The sequence below is a fragment of the Solanum dulcamara genome, chromosome 8 (assembly GCF_947179165.1).
Source record: "Solanum dulcamara chromosome 8, daSolDulc1.2, whole genome shotgun sequence".
Lineage (NCBI taxonomy): Eukaryota > Viridiplantae > Streptophyta > Magnoliopsida > Solanales > Solanaceae > Solanum > Solanum dulcamara.
The window spans coordinates 59,479,688-59,500,567 of NC_077244.1; the positions used below are offsets into that span (position 1 = coordinate 59,479,688).

General features: G+C 34.4%; 1 protein-coding gene across 2 annotated transcripts; it reads right to left on the minus strand.

The window, feature by feature from the left end:
• Positions 1 to 2,823: 2,823 nt before the first annotated feature.
• LOC129900245 (uncharacterized) lies at positions 2,824 to 5,899 on the minus strand. Of its 2 annotated transcripts, XM_055975173.1 has the most exons (3): positions 5,803 to 5,864; positions 3,455 to 3,508; positions 2,824 to 3,280 (listed from the first exon to the last, which is right to left on the minus strand). In XM_055975173.1, the coding sequence occupies exon 3, from the start codon at positions 3,235 to 3,237 to the stop codon at positions 3,031 to 3,033; it is 207 nt and encodes a 68-aa protein (XP_055831148.1). In that variant the 5' UTR covers positions 3,238 to 3,280; positions 3,455 to 3,508; positions 5,803 to 5,864; the 3' UTR covers positions 2,824 to 3,030. The 2 variants fall into 2 exon arrangements, with proteins under 2 accessions (XP_055831148.1, XP_055831147.1); XM_055975172.1 differs by lacking the exon at positions 3,455 to 3,508 and having other exon boundaries at positions 5,803 to 5,899.
• Between the last annotated feature and the right edge of the window lie 14,981 nt (positions 5,900 to 20,880).

A 20,880-nucleotide genomic window follows, 5' to 3' on the forward strand; every position in this document is an offset into this window, starting at 1 on the left:
CTCCCAACGATGATAAATAAATATATGTTTCAATCCCCAAAATATGATCGAGTATCAAAGAATATGAAATGATCTTTATACAATCTTTACAATGCTCTAAACAGATGGACTTAAAAGAGAAAAAGTTACCAAGAAAAAAAGAAAAATTCTTAATATTTTCAGATGAACCACTGCTAATAGAATTTTTTTCAGTTTTCCTTTATAGTGCTCTAAAGAGATGAACTTAAAAGAGAAGAAGTTACCAAGAAAAACAAGAAAAATTCCGAACATTTTCAGATGAATCAATGTTGATAAAAAAAATTCAATTTTTTTTTCCAGTGCTCTAAAGAGATGGACTTAAAAGAAAAGAAGTTACCAAGAAAAAAAAATTCTGAACATTTCCAGATGAATCAACACTGATAGAATTTTTTCAGTTTTCTTTTACAGTGCTCTAAAGGATTGGACTTAAAAGAGAAGAAGTTACTAAGAAAACAAGAAAAATTCTAAACATTTCCAAATGAATCAATGCTGATAGAATTTTTTCAGTTTTCCTTTACAATGCTCTAAAGAGGTGGACTTAAAAGAGAAGAACTTACCAAGAAAACAAGAAAAATTCTGAACATTTCCAGATGAATCAATGCTGGATGACCGAAGAACCAAAAGAGATGCTGGTATAATATGGGGTCTCCCCCTCCAGAGGGATCAGAAAAGATTGTATTAAAGTTTCGATCGGTTAATAACATGGTAATTGCCCCTGTCAGTACTGGAAGTGATAATAAAAGTGAGAATGCTGTCACTAGAACGGATCACACAAATAGAGGTGATCTATGCATAGTCATTCCAGGTCCACAGGTTCATCGCACAACTCACTCCCTTTTGCGAGCCCATTTTCAAGCTCTTGAGGAAGAAGAAGAAGTTGCCAAGAAAACAAAAAATTTCTAAACATTTCTAGATGAATCAATGGTGATAATTTTTTTTTTAGTTTTTCTTTACACTGCTCTAAATAGATGGACTTAAAATAGAAGAACTTACAAAGAAAACAAGAAAAATTTTGAACATTTTCGAATGAATTAATGCTGATAGAATTTTTTCAGATTTCCTTTACAGTGCTCTAAAGAGATGGACTTAAAAGAGAAGAAGTTACCAAGAAAACAAGAAAAATGATGAACATTTTCGGATGAATTAATGTTGATAGAATTTTTTCAGCTTTTCTTTACAATAAGAGATGGCTTAAAAGAGAAGAAGTTACCAAGAAAACAAGAAAAATTCTGAACATTTCCAGATTAATCAATGTTGATAGAATTTTTCAGCTTTCCTTTACAATTCTCTAAAGAGATGGACTTAAAAGAGAAGAAGTTACCAAGAAAACACGAAAAATTCTGAACATTTCCAGATGAATCAATGTTGATAATTTTTTTTCAGTTTTTCTTTACACTGCTCTAAATAGATGGACTTAAAATAGAAGAACTTACAAAGAAAACAAGAAATTTCTGAACATTTCCGAATGAATTAATGCTGATAGATTTTTGTCAGCTTTGCTTTACAGTGCTCTAAAGAGATGGACTTAAAAGAGAAGAAGTTACCAAGAAAACAAGAAAAATTATGAACATTTTCGGATGAATTAATGTTGATAGAATTTTTTCAGCTTTTCTTTACCGTCCTTTAATGAGATGGACTTAAAAGATAAGAAGTTACCAAGAAAACAACAAAAATTCTGAACAATTTCCAATTAATCAATGTTGATAGAATTTTTCAGCTTTCTTTTAGAGTGTTTTAAAGAGATGGACTTAAAAGAGAAGGAGTTATCAAGAAAACAAGAAAAAATCTGAATATTTCTAGATGAATCAATGCTCCAGGTCATTGATTTCGTCGTTTATTCATGTAATGACCCTCTAGGTCATTTTTGAGTTAAAGCATTCATTTCGTCATTTAGAACATTTCTATAGCGACCCCAAGTCATTTATGAAATTGCTGACACTGGCTATTCCGTCGCCTGGTTGTTCGTTTAGATTTTAGGTCCGTTTCCTTGTTTTGAAGCTTTTGAAACTTGAAAAGTTGATTTCAGTCATAATCAGGTAAACAACCTCAGAACGAAATTCTAATAGGTCCATCAGCTCTGGAATGACCAAATTACAGTAGTAAGTTAATAACAACTCAGCCGAGCAATGTAACTATAGATTATTGAATTCTATGAATACTAAGGACCTGTTTGATCATGTGATATGAAATCATGATATAAAGTTGAAATTTTTTTGGACATGCAATTTAATTTTTTTGTCATAAACATGAAAACCCTACAAATTGTGAAAACTAACAAAATTCCCCCAAATTATTATACAATCTTACCAAATGAGCAAATTATACTTCATAAATAAGATATTAGAATATCCTAAAGTGCCACATCAATAAATTGCACATCTCCATGTTACTTTTATGTTTCTGACTACAAACTTTCATAAACATATAATTTTATAAATATCCATTAGTCAACAATAGTACTAACTAGTTATTTTTTGACAAGATATAGTAGTAACTAGTTATTATTTAATATAATCCTTTTACATTATACATACAATCTCTTCATGCCAAGCATTAGTCTTTTTTCGCAAAATTTAAAATGATAGGTCGTTTTTTTACAAAACATAAACCTTTGGATCAAGTTTTACATTTAAAAATTTTTGAAATCATAATTTAAAATCCCAAATCATGATTTCAAATTGTATGTCCAAACGATGATTGGAAATCGTGACTTCGTATAACATGTCCAATCGCAAGTTAAATGAAGTTAGTCTATAAAGCGTAAGATAAACAGGATAACTGGTATATAGTCTATAGAAAATGAAATTCAAAAGGAAGAAAATATATCTCAACATGAAAGCTAAAAAAAGATACAATATCTTGATATCTTTATAGCAAAGTACATATATTCGCAAAGCATGAGAAACAAGTAGTTATTCAACAGGCATAAGATGATGGAAGTCCGGTTATACTGCTTCAGAATCATCCAAAACTTCTTTCCAAATTGCAGTGTTGCCATCATATTGGACACAGTTATTGCTTAGGTGCCAAACTTGCTTCAGCCTCATTGCTGCGTTTCGCATCTTCAAACTTATCAATGGCTACTTGAAGTTCATCTGAGCTTCCAACAGCTCTCATAGTATAGTAGTACACACCAAAAACAAATCCTGTTAAACCTCCCGCCATAACCAGATTCTTAGTCTTGGGAGCAAGAGCACTGTATCCTGGAACTCCAGCCATCTTCTCAGAAGATAACCTAGACTTAGTATTCTGTTTTCCCCCCCTGCAATTAGATGCAGAATGCAGCTGAGTTGGGAATGTTTGTAACTTTAAGACAATCCGGTGAAATAACGATAGATGTACATGTCTGTGACAAATGTGAGTATGTGATTAAGGTTTCTTCATTCTCCTTTTTGATGCAAGTTCAAGGTTAATTGCGTAAAAGAATCAAGATGACCTTAAAAAGTCAGACTATTATAGTCAAGCAAGCACCTTCCCTCTATCTCGACACCTATGTAGCACAGATACAATATATGAGTGCACTGTATCTAAATTCTAATATAGACACCAGCGGAACAGAATAAATCATATATCACATTTCAATTTATTTTCATAATTTTATATGCCTAAACTAAAAAAAAAATACTGCAAGATGCATTCAGACATCATACTATAATAAGAACTGAAAAATCATGTACTCCATCAGGTTGTATGATAACATTCAAACACAAGATTAATCTAAATTTCCAACTAGCTCAAAATTACATAAAATTGAAGATAAGATATTTCAAGTTGAAAAGACTTGTTTATATATTTAATGCAACAAGGTTCAGTGTGCATTTAAACACTATTATATGTTTACAGTCCCCCATTTCATAAAAGGGAAATATGAGATTTTTCATCTCAACTTTCTTAATATATGAAAGTTTACTTTTCAACTTTTTTTTTGTGGCATCAATATGTCCACTTAGTGTCTGTGTGCATTCAAATACCCACCAATCGCATCCACACATACCCACACCAAAAAAATTAAAAATAATCACAAAAAATTATGTTGGCAGAAAAGTATCACAACAATCCATACATATTGTACTCAATACAAGAACAAAAAGAATATGGATCTAAAAGTTTAGGATCCGTGCTTCCTAGTTCCCCCCCCAAAAAAAACCTTTAAAGAAAAGGGAAGAAAGATAAGGCAAACCTGTCTAGATCCAAAATCCAGCAAAGGAACATTGACTTAACAATTAAATAGACACTGCTCAATGCTCATAAAAAAGTATTCATTTGGCCCCTCACCACTTAAATTAAAAAAACAAAGTACACCAACAAACAATATCTATCGTCCCATCCCCACAAGGGAGGAATGCAGGAACAAAGACGAAAGGCAAGAATTCCTCCAAGACAAGACAAGTTGAGGCAACTTGTGGGATGGACCCAAGCAAGAAAACACCAACCCAATAGCCAAGTTCATGCTATCTGCACATGATACAGTTTTGGGACAAGGTTTAACTTATGTCGTGACTATTCCTTTTATCATGGAATATCTCCATCAATGGTTTAACTAGTGAGCTTGCATAAGCGTATTTATCTTCTAAGCAATCATTCAACAATTGGCTACAATTGCTACTTGCAAATTTATTTTCCTCAGAATCAGATATGTTTAAAAATTGATTACATTGTCAGAGCATATCAAATAAGAGTTAACAAACTGTATAGAGAGTTTACCAACATATTTAACCCCAAAGGAGACACTCAGTCGCATTTGTCTAAAAAAAACCATGGATACAGAGAACATGCATAGTAAGGGACATAACCCAAACCCATACATATTTCTGTAATTCAACATTACTAAGAGCCTGTTTGGATAAGCCTTTTTAAAGCTGCTTATAAGCTGAAAACTACTTATTTTAAACTAAAAAAAAACTGAGGTAACCCAACTTATTTTTTTAAATAGCTTATAAGCTGTTTTAGATAAGCTAAGTCAAACAAACGCAATTATTTTTGGAGGTTTGTTTTAAGCACAAAATGACTTTAAGTTGGCCAACCAAACACTCAAAAAAGCTAAAAACAACTTACAAACAACTTATGAGCTAATCCAAACGGGCTCTAAAACGCGTTGATCAATTTGCTGATGACTGAAGCAATGTGACACAAAGACATAGAGGTATGTCGTTATATTGGAGTGCAAAGTTCCTAATGACATGATTGACATGTTATCAAGATGGTGTATGTTTCTGTCCCGCCAAAGAGGTAATGGATTCAAAGAGGATGTAGTTATCTCTAAGGATCTAATACTCTTAGTGAATCCTGAGATGCTCATTAATTATCCATCTTACTAGGTAGGATTCAAAAGGGTACAAAATCTACCAAGCAAAAGAAAAAAATCTATGATCGAACAATTTGGCAGGTATCATATCTTTAATAACCAAGTGAAGGCCTAAAAAGACCAAACTTGAAAAATCAAGCTGGAGGTAATTCCACATGGACATAGTAATTTACTGAAATAGACGAGCAATTCCAACCTTATTGCAACCATATACTAGTCTAAGCTCAGTAGTGCATTTATAAAAAACATATCGACCCACAATCAAATTATCGCATCAATACTAAGCAAATTCAATGTCAAGTAAGCAAAAGCCAATCACAGAAGCATATATACCCATTTCTTCCATAAAAATATACAAAAAAAAAAAGAAAAAGATAACTCAATAGTTTCTCTTCGTTAAAGGAACAAATATTTTCAGTGAAAAAAGTAGAATTAAACAAAATCGAGCAAAAACGAAGAAGGTGAAATTGGAAATGAACCTGGAAATCTTGGTGAAGAAGAAATCTGAAGAAGATCAAAAACCCTAAAAAGGTAAAAGAAGAAAAAAATAAAAGAAAAAAACTATTCGGCAGTAGACAGATAAACCTCTTTCCTTGTGGGCCGGGTCAGCTGGATTTTACCAGTCCAATCCACTTGTTATTTACAAGTTTTTGCACGCCCCTGTTTTGGTGTGGTCTTTAATTTTAGTGGAAATTTCATAAATAGATAAGACTATAAAAATAATTAGACTCCTTAGTTAATGTTTTTCTAATTACAAATCATAATTAAAATTTCATTAGCTATCGAGATTAGTATTGGCATATTTCGCGTTTATTGTAATCATTTATAGAAATACGCTGCAATTAATTTCTTGATTGACGCGGTGAAATTAATTTTGAAATAAAATATGTCCCACAAATCACGCATAGTAATATTTTCTTAGAATTTCTTATCAAAATAGACTCTATCTTGGGAGTTTCTTTGACATAAAATTAACTCCTTACAAAAATATGACAATTTATTCCTTGATTGAGGCGGTAAAAATTAATTTCGAAACGATAAATATTTCATAAATCATACTTAGAAACAAATATGTCAAAAAAGATCTTATAAATATAAAATATACAAATAAATATGGATTAGAAATACAAAAGTATACAAATGAAAATGTATACAATTATCATTAACAAATAGAATCGTATATGATATACAAATGAGATGTGTTAAACAACTATTATATATACACAATTGATGCATATATACAAACAAACGATTATATATAATTGTTGAAACTATACAAATAAAAATGAAATAAATATACAACTAATCCAAATTCAAAAATATATTATAACATTGATACAAACACAAATTCCTAATATCGTATACAACACAATGTAAAAATTATTGATACAAATACAACTCACAAAATTATACAAATACCTCTATTTCTTCAACATTATCTTGATCCTTGGTGCTAGATACAGTTTTTTTGACTTATCTTTTCTTTTTTGAACTCCTTTAACTCTTTTGAACCATTAGACTATTGCTCCTGATATTCTCTGTTTCTATTTTTTGGACATAAATTTGTATACCTCAATTAATCCTTTTTGATGGAGTCTGTTCAGCCAAGAACTTGAATATATTTGTATATTTCTATTGATGTAACTGAAAAACTAAAGATTGAATGAAGGTAGATGAAAATTGTTTGAATGAAGGTACAAAAATATAAAATATACAAATAAAAATCTAAAAAATTCAATTGAAAAATGCCAATGTAAGTTACTTGAAATTGGGGAAGCATGATTTGGAGGGAAAAAAGAAATTCTTGAAATTTCAAAAATGGATATGGTTGAGTGAAATTAGGAGAAAAATCAGAGAGTGTGAGAGATGAAAGAGAATTGATTAGATGTGTAGTTTTTTCTTAATTTACCTTTAAATTTTTTAGTTTTTAAATTTTTTGTCACAACCCAAAATGAGCCATGAGTGACACCCACACTTAACCTCCTAGGTGGGAGAACCAACGATACAAACCTCAACTTATATTGACGATTCAACTCATAAAACACAACAATATTGTGGAAGCTCAAACTTATGAAAGTAAGAAATAACAATCCACTAGAGTCTATTACATATCATTCCAAAATCTGAAAGTCATCACATCAAGGACATCTAAATTCTAAAATACTAAGTCTGGAAATATCAAACACCAGAATAAATAAATAACATAATGTGTCCGAAAACTAAGGACATCATGCCATTGCTGAGAGAATCCAACACGAGCTAGAAGGAATAGCTCACCCTAAAACCTGATTTGCTGGACACTGGCTAGAGCTGAAGTCGAGTCAAATTTGATGAAACCCTCGCTGCACTCCACAAAATAAGAAGAAGAAAAATACAAGTAAGAGTCAGTACAGGACAACATGTACTGAGTAGGCATTATCGACCGACTCGAAATAGAAATCAATATGCATAAAGTAATAGCAAAAAATCAACCATACCACTTAACAGGTGGTAACCAACAAGATCAAGATCAAGTGACAACACAATGAACAATTACATAATCAGTCAATAATATCAAGAGTATACATGAGGACTCAGGTCTCCACACCACGGTCTTTTGAGAAATGAGTTATTTGAGATTGGGTAGTATTAAGTCATTTTAATATATTTTTCTTTAATATTATCATGTCGGAATGTGACACCCAATCCAATAATATCGTGTTGGAATGTGACACTCAATCCAAATATATCTTGTTGGCTCGTGACATCCGATTCAAATATATCGTGTTGGAATGTGACACCCGATCTAAATATATCGTTTCAGCTCGTGATACCCAATCCAAATATATAATTAATTTATCATTCTTTATTATCACATTCTACTTCATTAACAATATTTCATCAAGCCTTCTTTATTCAAGGCATCACTTTTGATAGGGCAAGTTCAAGATTATGGATTTCACGATTTTGGAATTGCAGACCAATCACAACAACATATCAACCATTCAAACCACAACAATCAAATGCATAGTAAACTTCACACATTACTCAATAACTATCAATTGCTATTAAGAGTTTTCTATGATATACAATAAACCATAATCTATCTCAATCGAAGAACCAAACTCAAGCAATCTAATTCTCCAACGCCTTTCCTTTCCTCAATGCCTCAGAACGTTTTCTATCTAACAAGTATATAATATTCGTAAGTAAACGAGTCCATAGACACCCATATTATTATATATCTAGCTTAGACCCAAAACTTACTTGAATCTATAATTAATTTTCTCAATCTCAAGCTTAGGGTTAAGCCTCAATTTCTTCCAATAACATAAATCTAATTATAATCATATACTATATTACACCTATAATTTAATTACCTATCTCAATATATCAAAATTTGAATTATAATGTGATAATTAAAAGAACAAAATTTAAAACGGAAACTACTGTTACGAACTAATGCTCAATAAGGATGCGAAGTGCAGAACGATAACCTTTGCACGAAAACAGTACCATACTTCTAGCAATTGCAGACATGAGCACTATTATTAAATTCCTACATCATCATTACTCATCATTGCCCTAATCATTAAGCCATCAAGTTTTTTTTTTAACTTTCTCCAATTCAAAATATAAGAGCTATGACTTCTACTGCTATCCAACCTCAATTCCTTAGCATTTTAACCAATATTATACTAATTTTGACAACAATTTTAATACAAACTCAAAGTACTTCAACACAGAAGAAAAGAACTCACCCGGTGAGTTTTCACCGCCACCCTTCACCTCAAATAGTTTTCTTCTCCTTTTTCTTTTCTTTTCTAAAATTCTTATTTATTAAAAGTGTCAAATATCCTTAACTTAATTTAATAATATGAGACAAATAGTATAGGATATAAAATAAATTATCACTTTTGTAATGAGGTCATTTCGAGAATGAGTTCTCCTCCTTTCATACGAGACCCTTCCCGTAAAAATTTTAATGAGTTATTTGGACTATTCGATAACCATAGTTATTTAGTTGAGGGGTAATTTTAGATAATTAATGTAATTGGTAGACTAAATTAATAATTTATTAAATACCCTTTCCACTTGAACCATGTATATGAATAAACTAGTGGGAGTTAACATTTATTTATTTAGTGATTCATAATATTTTCCCTAATGTATATTTAAAAGAAAAACGAATAGCTCTCGAAGATGACTACGATAACAAGAGAACGACAACAATGACAACTTCGGTGATAACCAAAAACTACTGACCTATTTGCATCAGGTAAACCACACCTTCTTGTATTCTGTTTATAGGCGGAGGTTATATCATTAGTATTACATTAATTAGGTTAGAACTTAGATGAGAATGGAGAGATTTGGGGTCGGTGACCCCCTTGAAAATATTTTTATTTGTGCCTTTTAAATCTCAAAATTTTATTAAATATGGTACCACGTGTTAAGACCCATAAATTAAAGAAAAAAAACAATGTTTTATGAAGTGCTATGTACTTTCTATTAATTTTCTTTTTTCTAAGTTTAGTGGATGTAGTATAGGGAATTGATCGTTAAGAAATTTTGAGGGATAATGATGGTGCAATGATGGATAAATTATAAATTGGCAAATCTTTACACATTTTCTTTTTCTTGGTCTTAATTCTGCACATTCTCATGGTTAACTTAGTTTTGATTTAAGTTATTTCATCAGATTATAATTCAAGTTTTGATATATTTGTATAACTAATTAAATATTATGTGTATTGTATTATATGAACATCATTAAAATTATGACGTTGCAGAAATTGAAATTTATCCCTAGGCTTGAAATTTGGAAAATATGAGAGTTGACATATTATTTGGCATCAAGATTTGGAACTTGATTATAAACTTGGATGAATTTTTGGGTCTAGGCTAGACATATAATAATATGAGTTTTGTTAGCTTTGAAATCATATTGTGATTATCTATTTGACTAGATTACATTGATTCGGAGGCCCAACGAAAAGGAAAGGTTCAAGTTTTGGAGTGATTGTTTAATTAATTAAGGCAAGTAAATTTCTAAACCTCAGTTTGAGCTTGTAGATGCTTGTATTTCTATGTTATGTGTACTGGAGAGTAATGAGAATTGGACTGGATTATTGACTGTATGATTGGCCTTAAAATGGAGATGAGGGGTATAAAATGGTGGTCTAATGACATGTATTGGTGAAATTGATATGCTGTGATTATGAGTTTATTTTGGACATGTGAAATGACTATGTTGATGTGAGATAGGAAAAAATTATTGTTGTTGCCATATTATAATCGTGAATCATATGAACACGAATTGATTACATTTGTTCTGACATATTGTGCTGAGACTGAATATGATATGAAACAAAGGGGTCAGGCCACATGCTCCGTGATAGGTATTATAAAATGAAGGGATCGGGACACACGTTCCGTGGCACGATATGTATATTGAGGGGACGGGCTACACGTTCTGTGGCAGGTAACATGGACAGAAATATCCCCCATGGGTTCCGGACTGTAATTCAACGGATGTGTACCAATAGGACAAACATACATCATCTCATTGGATATTTGTGAATTCGTGTTTACCACGTATTGCTCTGTATATGTTGAATTTGACTTGCTATAATTCACTTAATGAGACTACTGATGAGTATTCGTGGACTGTATTATTATTATTGTGTAGAGTGTAGAGTTGAGCTGGTTTTATGCAGGCTGTAGTTAAGGAGGTTCGATTGAAATGACAGGAGTACTCGTATCTATTGAGATTGCTTAGTTTTAGTTATCCACTTGCTGAGTACCGTGTTGTTTGATACTCACACCTTGCTTCTACACTTGTGTAGGTTGTAAGCACAAACCTGCTTGATCTCCTACGATTTTCTACTACATCCGAGGCTATCATTTCGAGTGTTGAGGTAGCTGTTACATCCATCTAGCGGACACCTCTTACTCTTTTATTATGTTTTAGTCCTATTCTAGAGACAAAGACATTATGACTGTATTTTCTTTCGTACTTTGGTAATGTATTAGTGGCTTGTATATGTGATAACCAATCTTGGGGGATTTTGAGATTATTTATTTATTTGTGATTAAGTTAAACCTTATTTTATCTCAATTATTTCCACATTTACTTTCTGTTGAGTTTTAGGCTGACTTGTCTTGGTGGATTGAGATGAGTGCCATCACACCCGGGTTCGAGTCGTGACAAAATGGTATCAAAGCCAGGTTCATAGGTCTCACGTGTATACAAGCCGAGTCTAAGTCGAGTTTTGAGAATCGGTACGGAGACGTATGTACTTATCTTTGAGAGTCTATGAGCATTTTTAGAAAATCTTCCCTTTGTTCTTTCACTTTGTATCGTGCGTGGTTACTTGTGTTGGTACTAAATTTTTGTGTGTCCTTTCTGACAGATGGATAGGACCAGAACTACGGCTAGTGGTAGAGGAAGGGAGGCACTCCCCGAGGTTGATGTTGGGACCCCAACTAGGGGTAAAGATAGAGGCCGAACTAGAGGCCGTGGTTAGGGTGTGACGGCAGGCAGAGGTCGTGCCTGAGGAGCAGCACCAGCTAGAGGTCGTGCTAGAGTGTCTTCTCTTGATCCACAGATTGATGCTAGAGTAGAACAGGTCCCTCCAAAGCTTGCTACTGCACCTTTGTTTCATGCCACTTTGATATGAGTATTGGATGCGCTCGAAGGATTTAATCAAAGTGTGATGGCGAATGGTACACCCGAGGGTTCTCAGACTAGAGCTGGGACTTAGACCCAAGGGCAGCATCATATTCCAATTGTTCAAGATTTGGTGGACCAGCCACCTGCGAGCCCTAGAGCTGATGAGGGTGGAGTACAAGTAGGGGGAGCTAAGGGTGTACATGTAGTCATGTTGACTGACGATGAGAAATGCCGATATGAGAGGTTTTGAAAAACGGACCCCCCCACAGTTTTAAGGCGGGAAGACTGAGAATACACACGAGTTCTTGACCATTTGCCAAGAGTTGTTAGAGGTAGTAGGGTTAGATGAGACTCACGGAGTTCGTTATACTACACTCCAGTTATATGGACTAGCCAGAGAGTGGTGGAGAGTGTATACGAGTTCCAGGCCAGTTGGGTCCCCCCAGATGACTTGGGATGAGTTTGCTAGTGCCTTTTATAACTGTTTCATTCCCTAGAGTGTGAAGGAAGAGAGACGATTACAGTTCAAAAATTTGAGGCAAGAGGGTCTTACAGTTGTTGAGTATGAGAATCGTTTCTACCAGTTGTCCAGACATGCCATGGCTGTCCTTCCTAATGAGATAAAATGGATTCGCAGATTTGTGCGAGGACTGAACTATTCCATTCGTACAATAGTTTTTTGACCCGCCTGTGAGGGTGCTTTCTTTCAATTCATTGTGGGTGCCGCTAAGGAGGTGGAGTTGATGGAGAGAGAGGAGTTTGGGGACCTCTAAAGGGCCTGTTCTTCTGGTCAGTTTTCGGATACCTTATCTGGAGGTAAAGGGTCATATAGAAGAGGTGGTTCTTTCCAACGTAAAGGACCAGTTCATGCATCTATGATGACTTTTGAGGATGGCTAGACACCTCATGGTCCCTACAGTACAGGTCAAAGTTACCAAAGGTAACAGCAGAGGTCGGTGAGCCGGGGTGGTTATAAAGTTCTCCAGGTTCATCACAGATATTTTCGCATGGGAGAGCATGCTATAATTATGGAGATCTGGATTATCTTTTATGGCAGTGTACATCTCAGGGTCGAGTAGGAACCCAACCTAGTTCTTCAGTTTCAGTTAGAGGACCAGCGCCGCCGGACAGAGGTCGAGGTAGAACCCAGACTAGTAGAGGTGGTCGCACTTCTGATAGGGGTGCTGGTGGTGCTATAATTTCTTAGGGAGGAGGTAGAGGTGTTGGGCAGGTCGTAGGTGGTAGGGGAGCTCAGTGTTATGCTTTTACAGGGAGACCCGAGGGTAAGGCTTCCGATGTAGTTATCACAAGTATCAACCCAGTCTGCCATCGACCTGCATCTGTATTATTTGATCCAGGGGCTATATTTTCCTATGTGTCTGCCTATTTTACATCTGACTTTGATTTGATATGTGATCAAATGTTTGTGCCGGTTTATATTTCTACACCCGTGGGTGAGCTCTTATGGTGGATCGAGTATATCAATCTTGTCTTGTTTTCTTGGTCGGGTATGATACGTGGATAGCTATGATTATTCTGGAGATGGTAGATTTTAATGTGATATTGGGTATGGATTATCTTTCTCCCCATCGTGTTATTCTTGATTGTATGCTAAAACTGTTACCTTAGCTATACCTGGTGTCCAGGATTGAGTGGAAGGGTACAAATAGCTCTTATCCCAGTAAGGTTATCTCATATATTCGTGCTCAGAGGTTGATTGATAGAGTGTGTATGCCTTATTTAGCCTTTATTCGTGATAGCAGTATTGAGTCACCTTTTATGGAGACTATTCTAGTGGTTAAAAAGTTTTCTTATGTATTTTCTACTGATCTTCCTCCGGATAGGGACATTGATTTTTTTATTAACTTGGAGCCTAGTACTAAACCCATTTCTATTCCTCCATATCGCATGGCTCTAGTTGAGTTGAAAGAGTTGAATGATCAGTTTCAAGACTTGTTGAGTAAGAGATTTATTCGCCCTAGTGTGTCACCTTGGGGTGCACCAGTTCTATTTGTAAGGAAATAAAATGGGACTATGAGTATGTGTATTGATTACAGGCAGTTGAATAAGGTAACTATTAAAAACAAGTATCCTCTTCCCCGTATTAATGATTTATTTGATCAACTTCAGGGAGTGGTACTATTTTCCAAAATAGACTTGAGGTCGGGTTATCATCAATTGAAGATAAGGGCGTCATATATCCCTAAGACAGCCTTTTGAACTCTTTATAGTCACTACGAGTTCTTGGTGATGTAAATTGGGTTGACCAACTCCCCCGCAACATTTATGGAGTTGATGAACGGAGTGTTTTGTCAGTACTTGGATTCTTTTGTGATACTATTCATTGATGACATCTTGGTGTATTCCAAGACTGAGGCAGATCATGTCTGTCATTTGAGGTTGGTACTTCAAAAGTTGAGAGAAGAAAAATTATATGCAAAGTTCTCCAAATGTGAGTTTTGGCTAGATTCTGTGACATTTTTTGGGACACGTGATGTCCAAAGAGGGGATTAGAGTGGATCCAGCTAAGATTGAGGCAGTTAGAGGTTGGACAAGGCCTACTTCTCCTACTGATATTCGTAGTTTTGTAAGGTTAGCCGATTACAACAGACGATTTGTGCAGGGCTTCTCCACTATTGCAGCTCCATTGACTAGATTGACTCAAAAGACCATGGATTTTCATTGGTCTGATGAGTATAAGGCAAGCTTTCAAAAGCTCAAGACCTTATTAACTTCGGCTCCTATTTTGATGCTACTCGAGGAGGGTGTAGGCTTTACTGTATATTGTGATGCTTCCGGTGTTGGTTTAGGCAGTGTGTTGATGCAAAAGGGGAAAGTGATTGCCTATGCTTCGAGACAATTGAAGTCCCATGAGAAAAACTATCCTACTCATGATTTGGAGTTAGCAGCCGTGGTCTTCGTGCTTAAGTTGTGGCGTTATTACCTATATGGTGTGCATTGTGAGGTCTTCATCGATCACAAGAGTCTTCAGTATATATTCAGTCAGATGGATCTAAACTTGAGGCAACGTACATGGCTTGAGTTGCTAAAGGACTACGACATGACTATCTTGTATCACCCATGAAGAGCCAATGTGGTGGCTGATGCCTTGAGTAGGAAGTCCTCTAGTATAGGGAGTCTTGCCGCGATCCGAGTTAAGGAGCAATCGTTGGCTAGAGATGTTTAGAGGCTGACTAATAGCCTTATCCGATTGTGGATTTTAGAGGATGGTGGTGTTCTTGCCTTTATGGAGGCACTTTCTTCTTTGGTTGAGCAGATTCGGGAGAGAAAGTTTGAGGATGAGAAGTTATGTATCATTCGAGACAAGGTATTAAGAGGTGAAGCTAAGGAAGCAGTACTTGATTCGGAAGGTGTATTAAGGATTGGCGGCAGAATTTGTGTGCCTAAGGTAGGTGACCTAACTAGAATTATTTTGGAAGAGGCTCATTTTTCAAGGTATTCTATCCATCCGGGAGCAGTCAAGATGTATCACGATCTGAGCCAACACTATTGGTGGTGTGGGATAAAGAAGGATATTATAGAGTTCGTGTCCAAGTATTTGACTTGCCAGTAGGTAAAGTGTGAGCACCAGCGGCCTGGGGGTGTGAGTCAAAAGATGTCTATTCCCACTTGGAAGTGGGAAATGATCACCATAGACTTCGTTGTGGGTTTACCTCCCACCGTGGGTGGTTATGATTCTATATGGGTGGTTGTTGACAGACTGACAAAGTCCGCCCATTTTATTCCAATTAAGGTGAGGTACGCAGTGGATAAGCTAGCCCAATTGTATATTAATCAAATCGTTCGGCTTCATGGTGTCCCAGTATCCATCATTTCATATTGGGGTTCAGTATTTACTTCGCACTTTTGGCAGGCATTACAGTATGATTTAGGTACTAGACTTGATATGAGTATAGCTTTTCACCCACAGACCGATGATTAGTCCGAGCGAACGATTCAGATGTTGGACGACATGTTCCGAGCTTGTATTATTGATTTTGGTGCTAGATGGGATCAACACTTGCCCCTAGCGGAGTTTGCCTACAACAACAATTATCACTCCAGTATCCAGATGGCCCCATTTGAGGCTTTGTATGGTAGGCGGTGTCGATCTCCTATTAGGTGGTTTGATTCAGTTGAGATGTACTCTTTATACACAGACTTGCTTAGAAATTCTATGGAGCAGGCTCGTAGGATTCAGGGTAGACTCTTGACAGCCCAAAGTAGGCAGAAGAGTTATGCAGACAAGAGAATTCAACCATTGAAGTTCATGATGGGTGATCACGTTTGGCTTCGAGTGTCGCCCATGAAGGGCGTGATGCGGTTCAGGAGGAAGGGCAAGCTCAGCTCTCGATTCATTGTCCCATTTGAGATTTTGGCGCGAGTCGGAGAGGTGACTTATAGATTGGCCTTACCACCTAGCTTATCGGTTGTGCATAATGTGTTTCATGTTTCTATGTTCTAAAAGTATGTTCCGAATGAGTCCCATGTGTTATCACTCAATTCAATGGAGTTGGGTCCAGACCTGACATTTGGGGAGGAGCCTGTAGCTATTTTAGATAGACAGGTCTGTAAGCTTAGAACCAAGGAGATAGCTTCAGTGAAGGTACAATGGAAGCACTGTTCAGTCGAGGAGGCGACTTGGGAGACGGAGGCTGATATACGTGCTCGATATTTCCATCTTTTTAAGGCTTCATGTATATTCCTTTACTTTATGTTCGAGGACGAACATCGTTTTTAGTGATTGATAATGTAATGACCCGTTAGGTCATTTCTAGAATGAGTTCTCCTCCTTTCATACGAGACCCTTCCCATAAAACGTTTAATGGGTTATTTGGACTATTCGATAACCATGGTTATTTAGTTGAGGGGTAATTTTAGATAATTAATATAATTGGTAGACTAAATTAATAATTTATTAAATACCCTTTCCACTTGAACCATGTATATGAATAAACTAGTGGGAGTTAACATTTATTTATTTAGTGATTCATAATATTTTCCCTAATGTATATTTAAAAGAAAAATGAATAGCTCTCGAATATGACTACGATAACAAGAGAACGACAACAATGACGACTTCGGTGATAACCAAAAACTACTGACCTATTTGCATCAGGTAAACCACACCTTCTTGTATTCTGTTTATAGGCGGAGGTTATATCATTAGTATTACATTAATTAGGTTAGAACTTAGATGAGAATGGAGAGATTTGGGGTCGGTGACCCCCTTGAAAATGTTTTTATTTGTGTCTTTTAAATCTCAAAATTTTATTAAATATGGTACCACGTGTTAAGACCCATAAATTAAAGAAAAAAAACAATGTTTTATGAAGTGCTATGTACTTTCTATTAATTTTCTTTTTTCTAAGTTTAGTGGATGTAGTATAGGGAATTGATCGTTAAGAAATTTTGAGGGATAATGATGGTGCAATGATGGATAAATTGTAAATTGGCAAATCTTTACACATTTTCTTTTTCTTGGTCTTAATTCTGCACATTCTCATGGTTAACTTAGTTTTAATTTAAGTTATTTCATCAAATTATAATTCAAGTTTTGATATATTTGTATAGCTAATTAAATATTAGGTGTATTGTATTATATGAATACCATTAAAATTATGATGTTGGAGAAATTAAAATTATCCCTAGGCTTGAAATTTGGAAAATATGAGAGTTGACATATTATTTGGCATCAAGATTTGAAACTTGATTATAACCTTGGATGAATTTTTGGGTCTAGGCTAGACATATAATAATATGAGTTTTGTTAGCTTTGAAATCATATTGTGATTATCTATTTGACTAGATTACATTGATTCGGAGGCCCAACGAAAAGGAAAGGTTCAAGTTTTGGAGTGATTGTTTAATTAATTAAGGCAAGTAAATTTCTAAACCTCAGTTTGAGCTTGTAGATGCTTGTATTTCTATGTTATGTGTACTGGAGAGTAATGAGAATTGGACTGGATTATTGACTGTATGATTGGCCTTAAAAATGGAGATGAGCGGTATAAAATGGTGGTCTAATGACATGTATTGGTGAAATTGATATGCTGTGATTATGAGTTTATTTTGGACATGTGAAATGACTATGTTGATGTGAGATAGGAAAAAATTATTGTTGTTGCCATATTATAATCGTGAATCATATGAACACGAATTGATTACATTTGTTCTGACATATTGTGCTGAGACTGAATATGATATGAAACAAAGGGGTCGGGCCCACGCTCCGTGGCAGGTATTATGAAATGAAGGGGTCGGGCCACACGCTCTGTGGCACGATATGTATATTGAGGAGATGGGCCACACGCTCCGTGGTAGGTAATATGGACAGAAATATCCCCCATGGGTTCCGTACTGTAATTCAGCGGATGTGTACCGATAGGACAAATATGCATCATCTCATTGGATATTTGTGAATTCGTGTTCACCACTTATTACTATGTATATGTTGAATTTGACTTGCTATGATTCACTTGATGAAACTACTGATGAATATTCGTGGACTGTATTATTATTATTGTGTAGAGTGTAAAGTTGGGTTGGTTTTATGCAGGTTGTAGTTAAGGAGGTTCGATTGGAATGATAGGACTACTCGTATCTATTGAGATTGCTTAGTTTTAGTTATCCACTTGCTGAGTACCGTATTGTTTGGTACTCACCCCTTGCTTCTACACTTGTGTAGGTTGTAAGCACATACCTGCTTGATCTCCTACGGTTTTCTACTACATCCGAGGCTATCATTTTGAGTGTTGAGGTAGCTGTTACATCCATCTAGCGGACACCTCTTACTCTTTTATTATGTTAGTCCTATTATAGAGACAAAGACATTGTGACTGTATTTTCTTTCGTACTTTGGTAATGTATTAGTGGCTTGTACATGTGACAACCAGTCTTGGGGGATTTTGAGATTATTTATTTGTTTGTGACTAAGTTAAACCTTGTTTTATCTCAATTATTTCCACATTTACTTTCCGTTGAGTTTTAGGCTGGCTTGTCTCGGTGGGTTGAGATGAGTGCCATCACACCCGGATTCGGGTCATGACTACTTTAGCCCATTAATTAAATTAGTTATATAAATTTACCTCTCAACTAAATAATCGTAGTTATTAAATAGTCCAAAATATCCATTAAAAATTTACGGGATGAATTTTTTATGAAATAAAAAGCTCTAGTACTCAAAACGATATACGGGTCCTTACATTTTGCCTCTACTATTTATTTAATAAAAAATTATGGACCAAAGCATATTTAACTATGATCTAATTTTGCTAAGCAAAACGTTTTAGAGAATGTTTATCTTGGGCCATTACTTCTATAGTATTTGATTCGCACGACAAGAGTTTTGGAGAATTATGTTTTGTGGCATAACTTGTACCACTAAATTTATGCCGTGTAACATAACTTGTGGCACTGAACTTATGCATTGGGTCATAACTTAAGTCACTAAACTTTTGTCTTAGGCTTATTTTCTTGTCTTAAGGCATAACTTATTTCATTGCACTTATGCCTTGAGACATAACTTGTGTTTTGGCTTCACTTCTTTTGCCTTAGGGCATAACTTGTGTCATTGAACTTATGCCTAAAGTATAATTTGTGTCATTGAACTTATGCTCTGTGATTTTTTTGTTTTGTTTTTTGGATTGTCAAAGACATTTTCAATCATTTTTTTGTTACTTAAAGCTCTAAAAGGTAAAAATTAAAGACAACATTTTCAAGGGCAAAAATTAACTACCATTCCAAATTAGGATATTTGTTCAAATGAACATGTTATTTATAGTAAGCAGGCCTTTTATTTTTTCAAAATTACTCAACCAGTGAAAATAAGGTAATTTTAACTTGAAATTAAATTAATTTTGAATTCATAACTTTAAAGATTAAACTATAAAATTAAAATCTTAGATTGGTTTCGAAATAATAATAAAATCATGCAGTAATAATTAGCCTAAGTATGAACAGGCTACTGGCATTGCACTCACTGTTGCATGATCATATAGTATATAATTTTCCCGCTACTTTCTAAAGTTTAAATGAAAATTTAACTTATATATACGAATTGCGACACGATACTATAATCATAAAAGTTTACTTGCAATTCTTTTGTAATATAAATATCTGGTGTATAGAAATTAAACTCTTATTATATATTATTTATAATATGTTTGATCAACCTTCAAAATCTACTTATTTTGAAAATAGTAATTTTTGAAAAATATATTTTTTAAAAATAACAAATGTGCTTGACTAATTAATTTTAAAAAATAATTTTTCATATTAAAGCATAACTTGTGCTGAATCTTGGTTCCAAATTAGAAATAAAAAAAAGACTATTAAATTTATAATTTTTTAATCGTATAATTTTATACACGTGATTCCACCTACCCTTGACGTATCCTACCAATAATTCCTACCAAAGTGATTGTTGTTTTCCTATTATTATTTTTTATTTTCTGATATTGTGATATATTATAGAATAAAAATAATTTGTCTCAATATGATGATACAACTAAATTACTCGTAATTAATCAAATTGCAGATATATGGCCCATAACCTTATACTGACATAGTAATACTTTTAAGCTAGCAATAATTTTAATTTTATCTAGGTGGCCCCATCAATTATAGAGCAATACATTATTTTCTATGTTTTATTAATTTGGTTTCCTTTTGTTTTTATTCAGTCCTATAAAATATATAAAAGCTTGACTCTCACCTCCATTTCGTAGTTTAAAAATGCTCTCCCATTTTCAATTTACATGAATAATTTAAATCGACACAAAATTTTAAAAATAAAATAAAATTTCAAGTAATAGTAAATATGTCACGTTATGAAGTGGAACTATGGGTGTAGCGATACGAAAATATAATGTAAAGATAACTTATATAATAGTATCTCAAA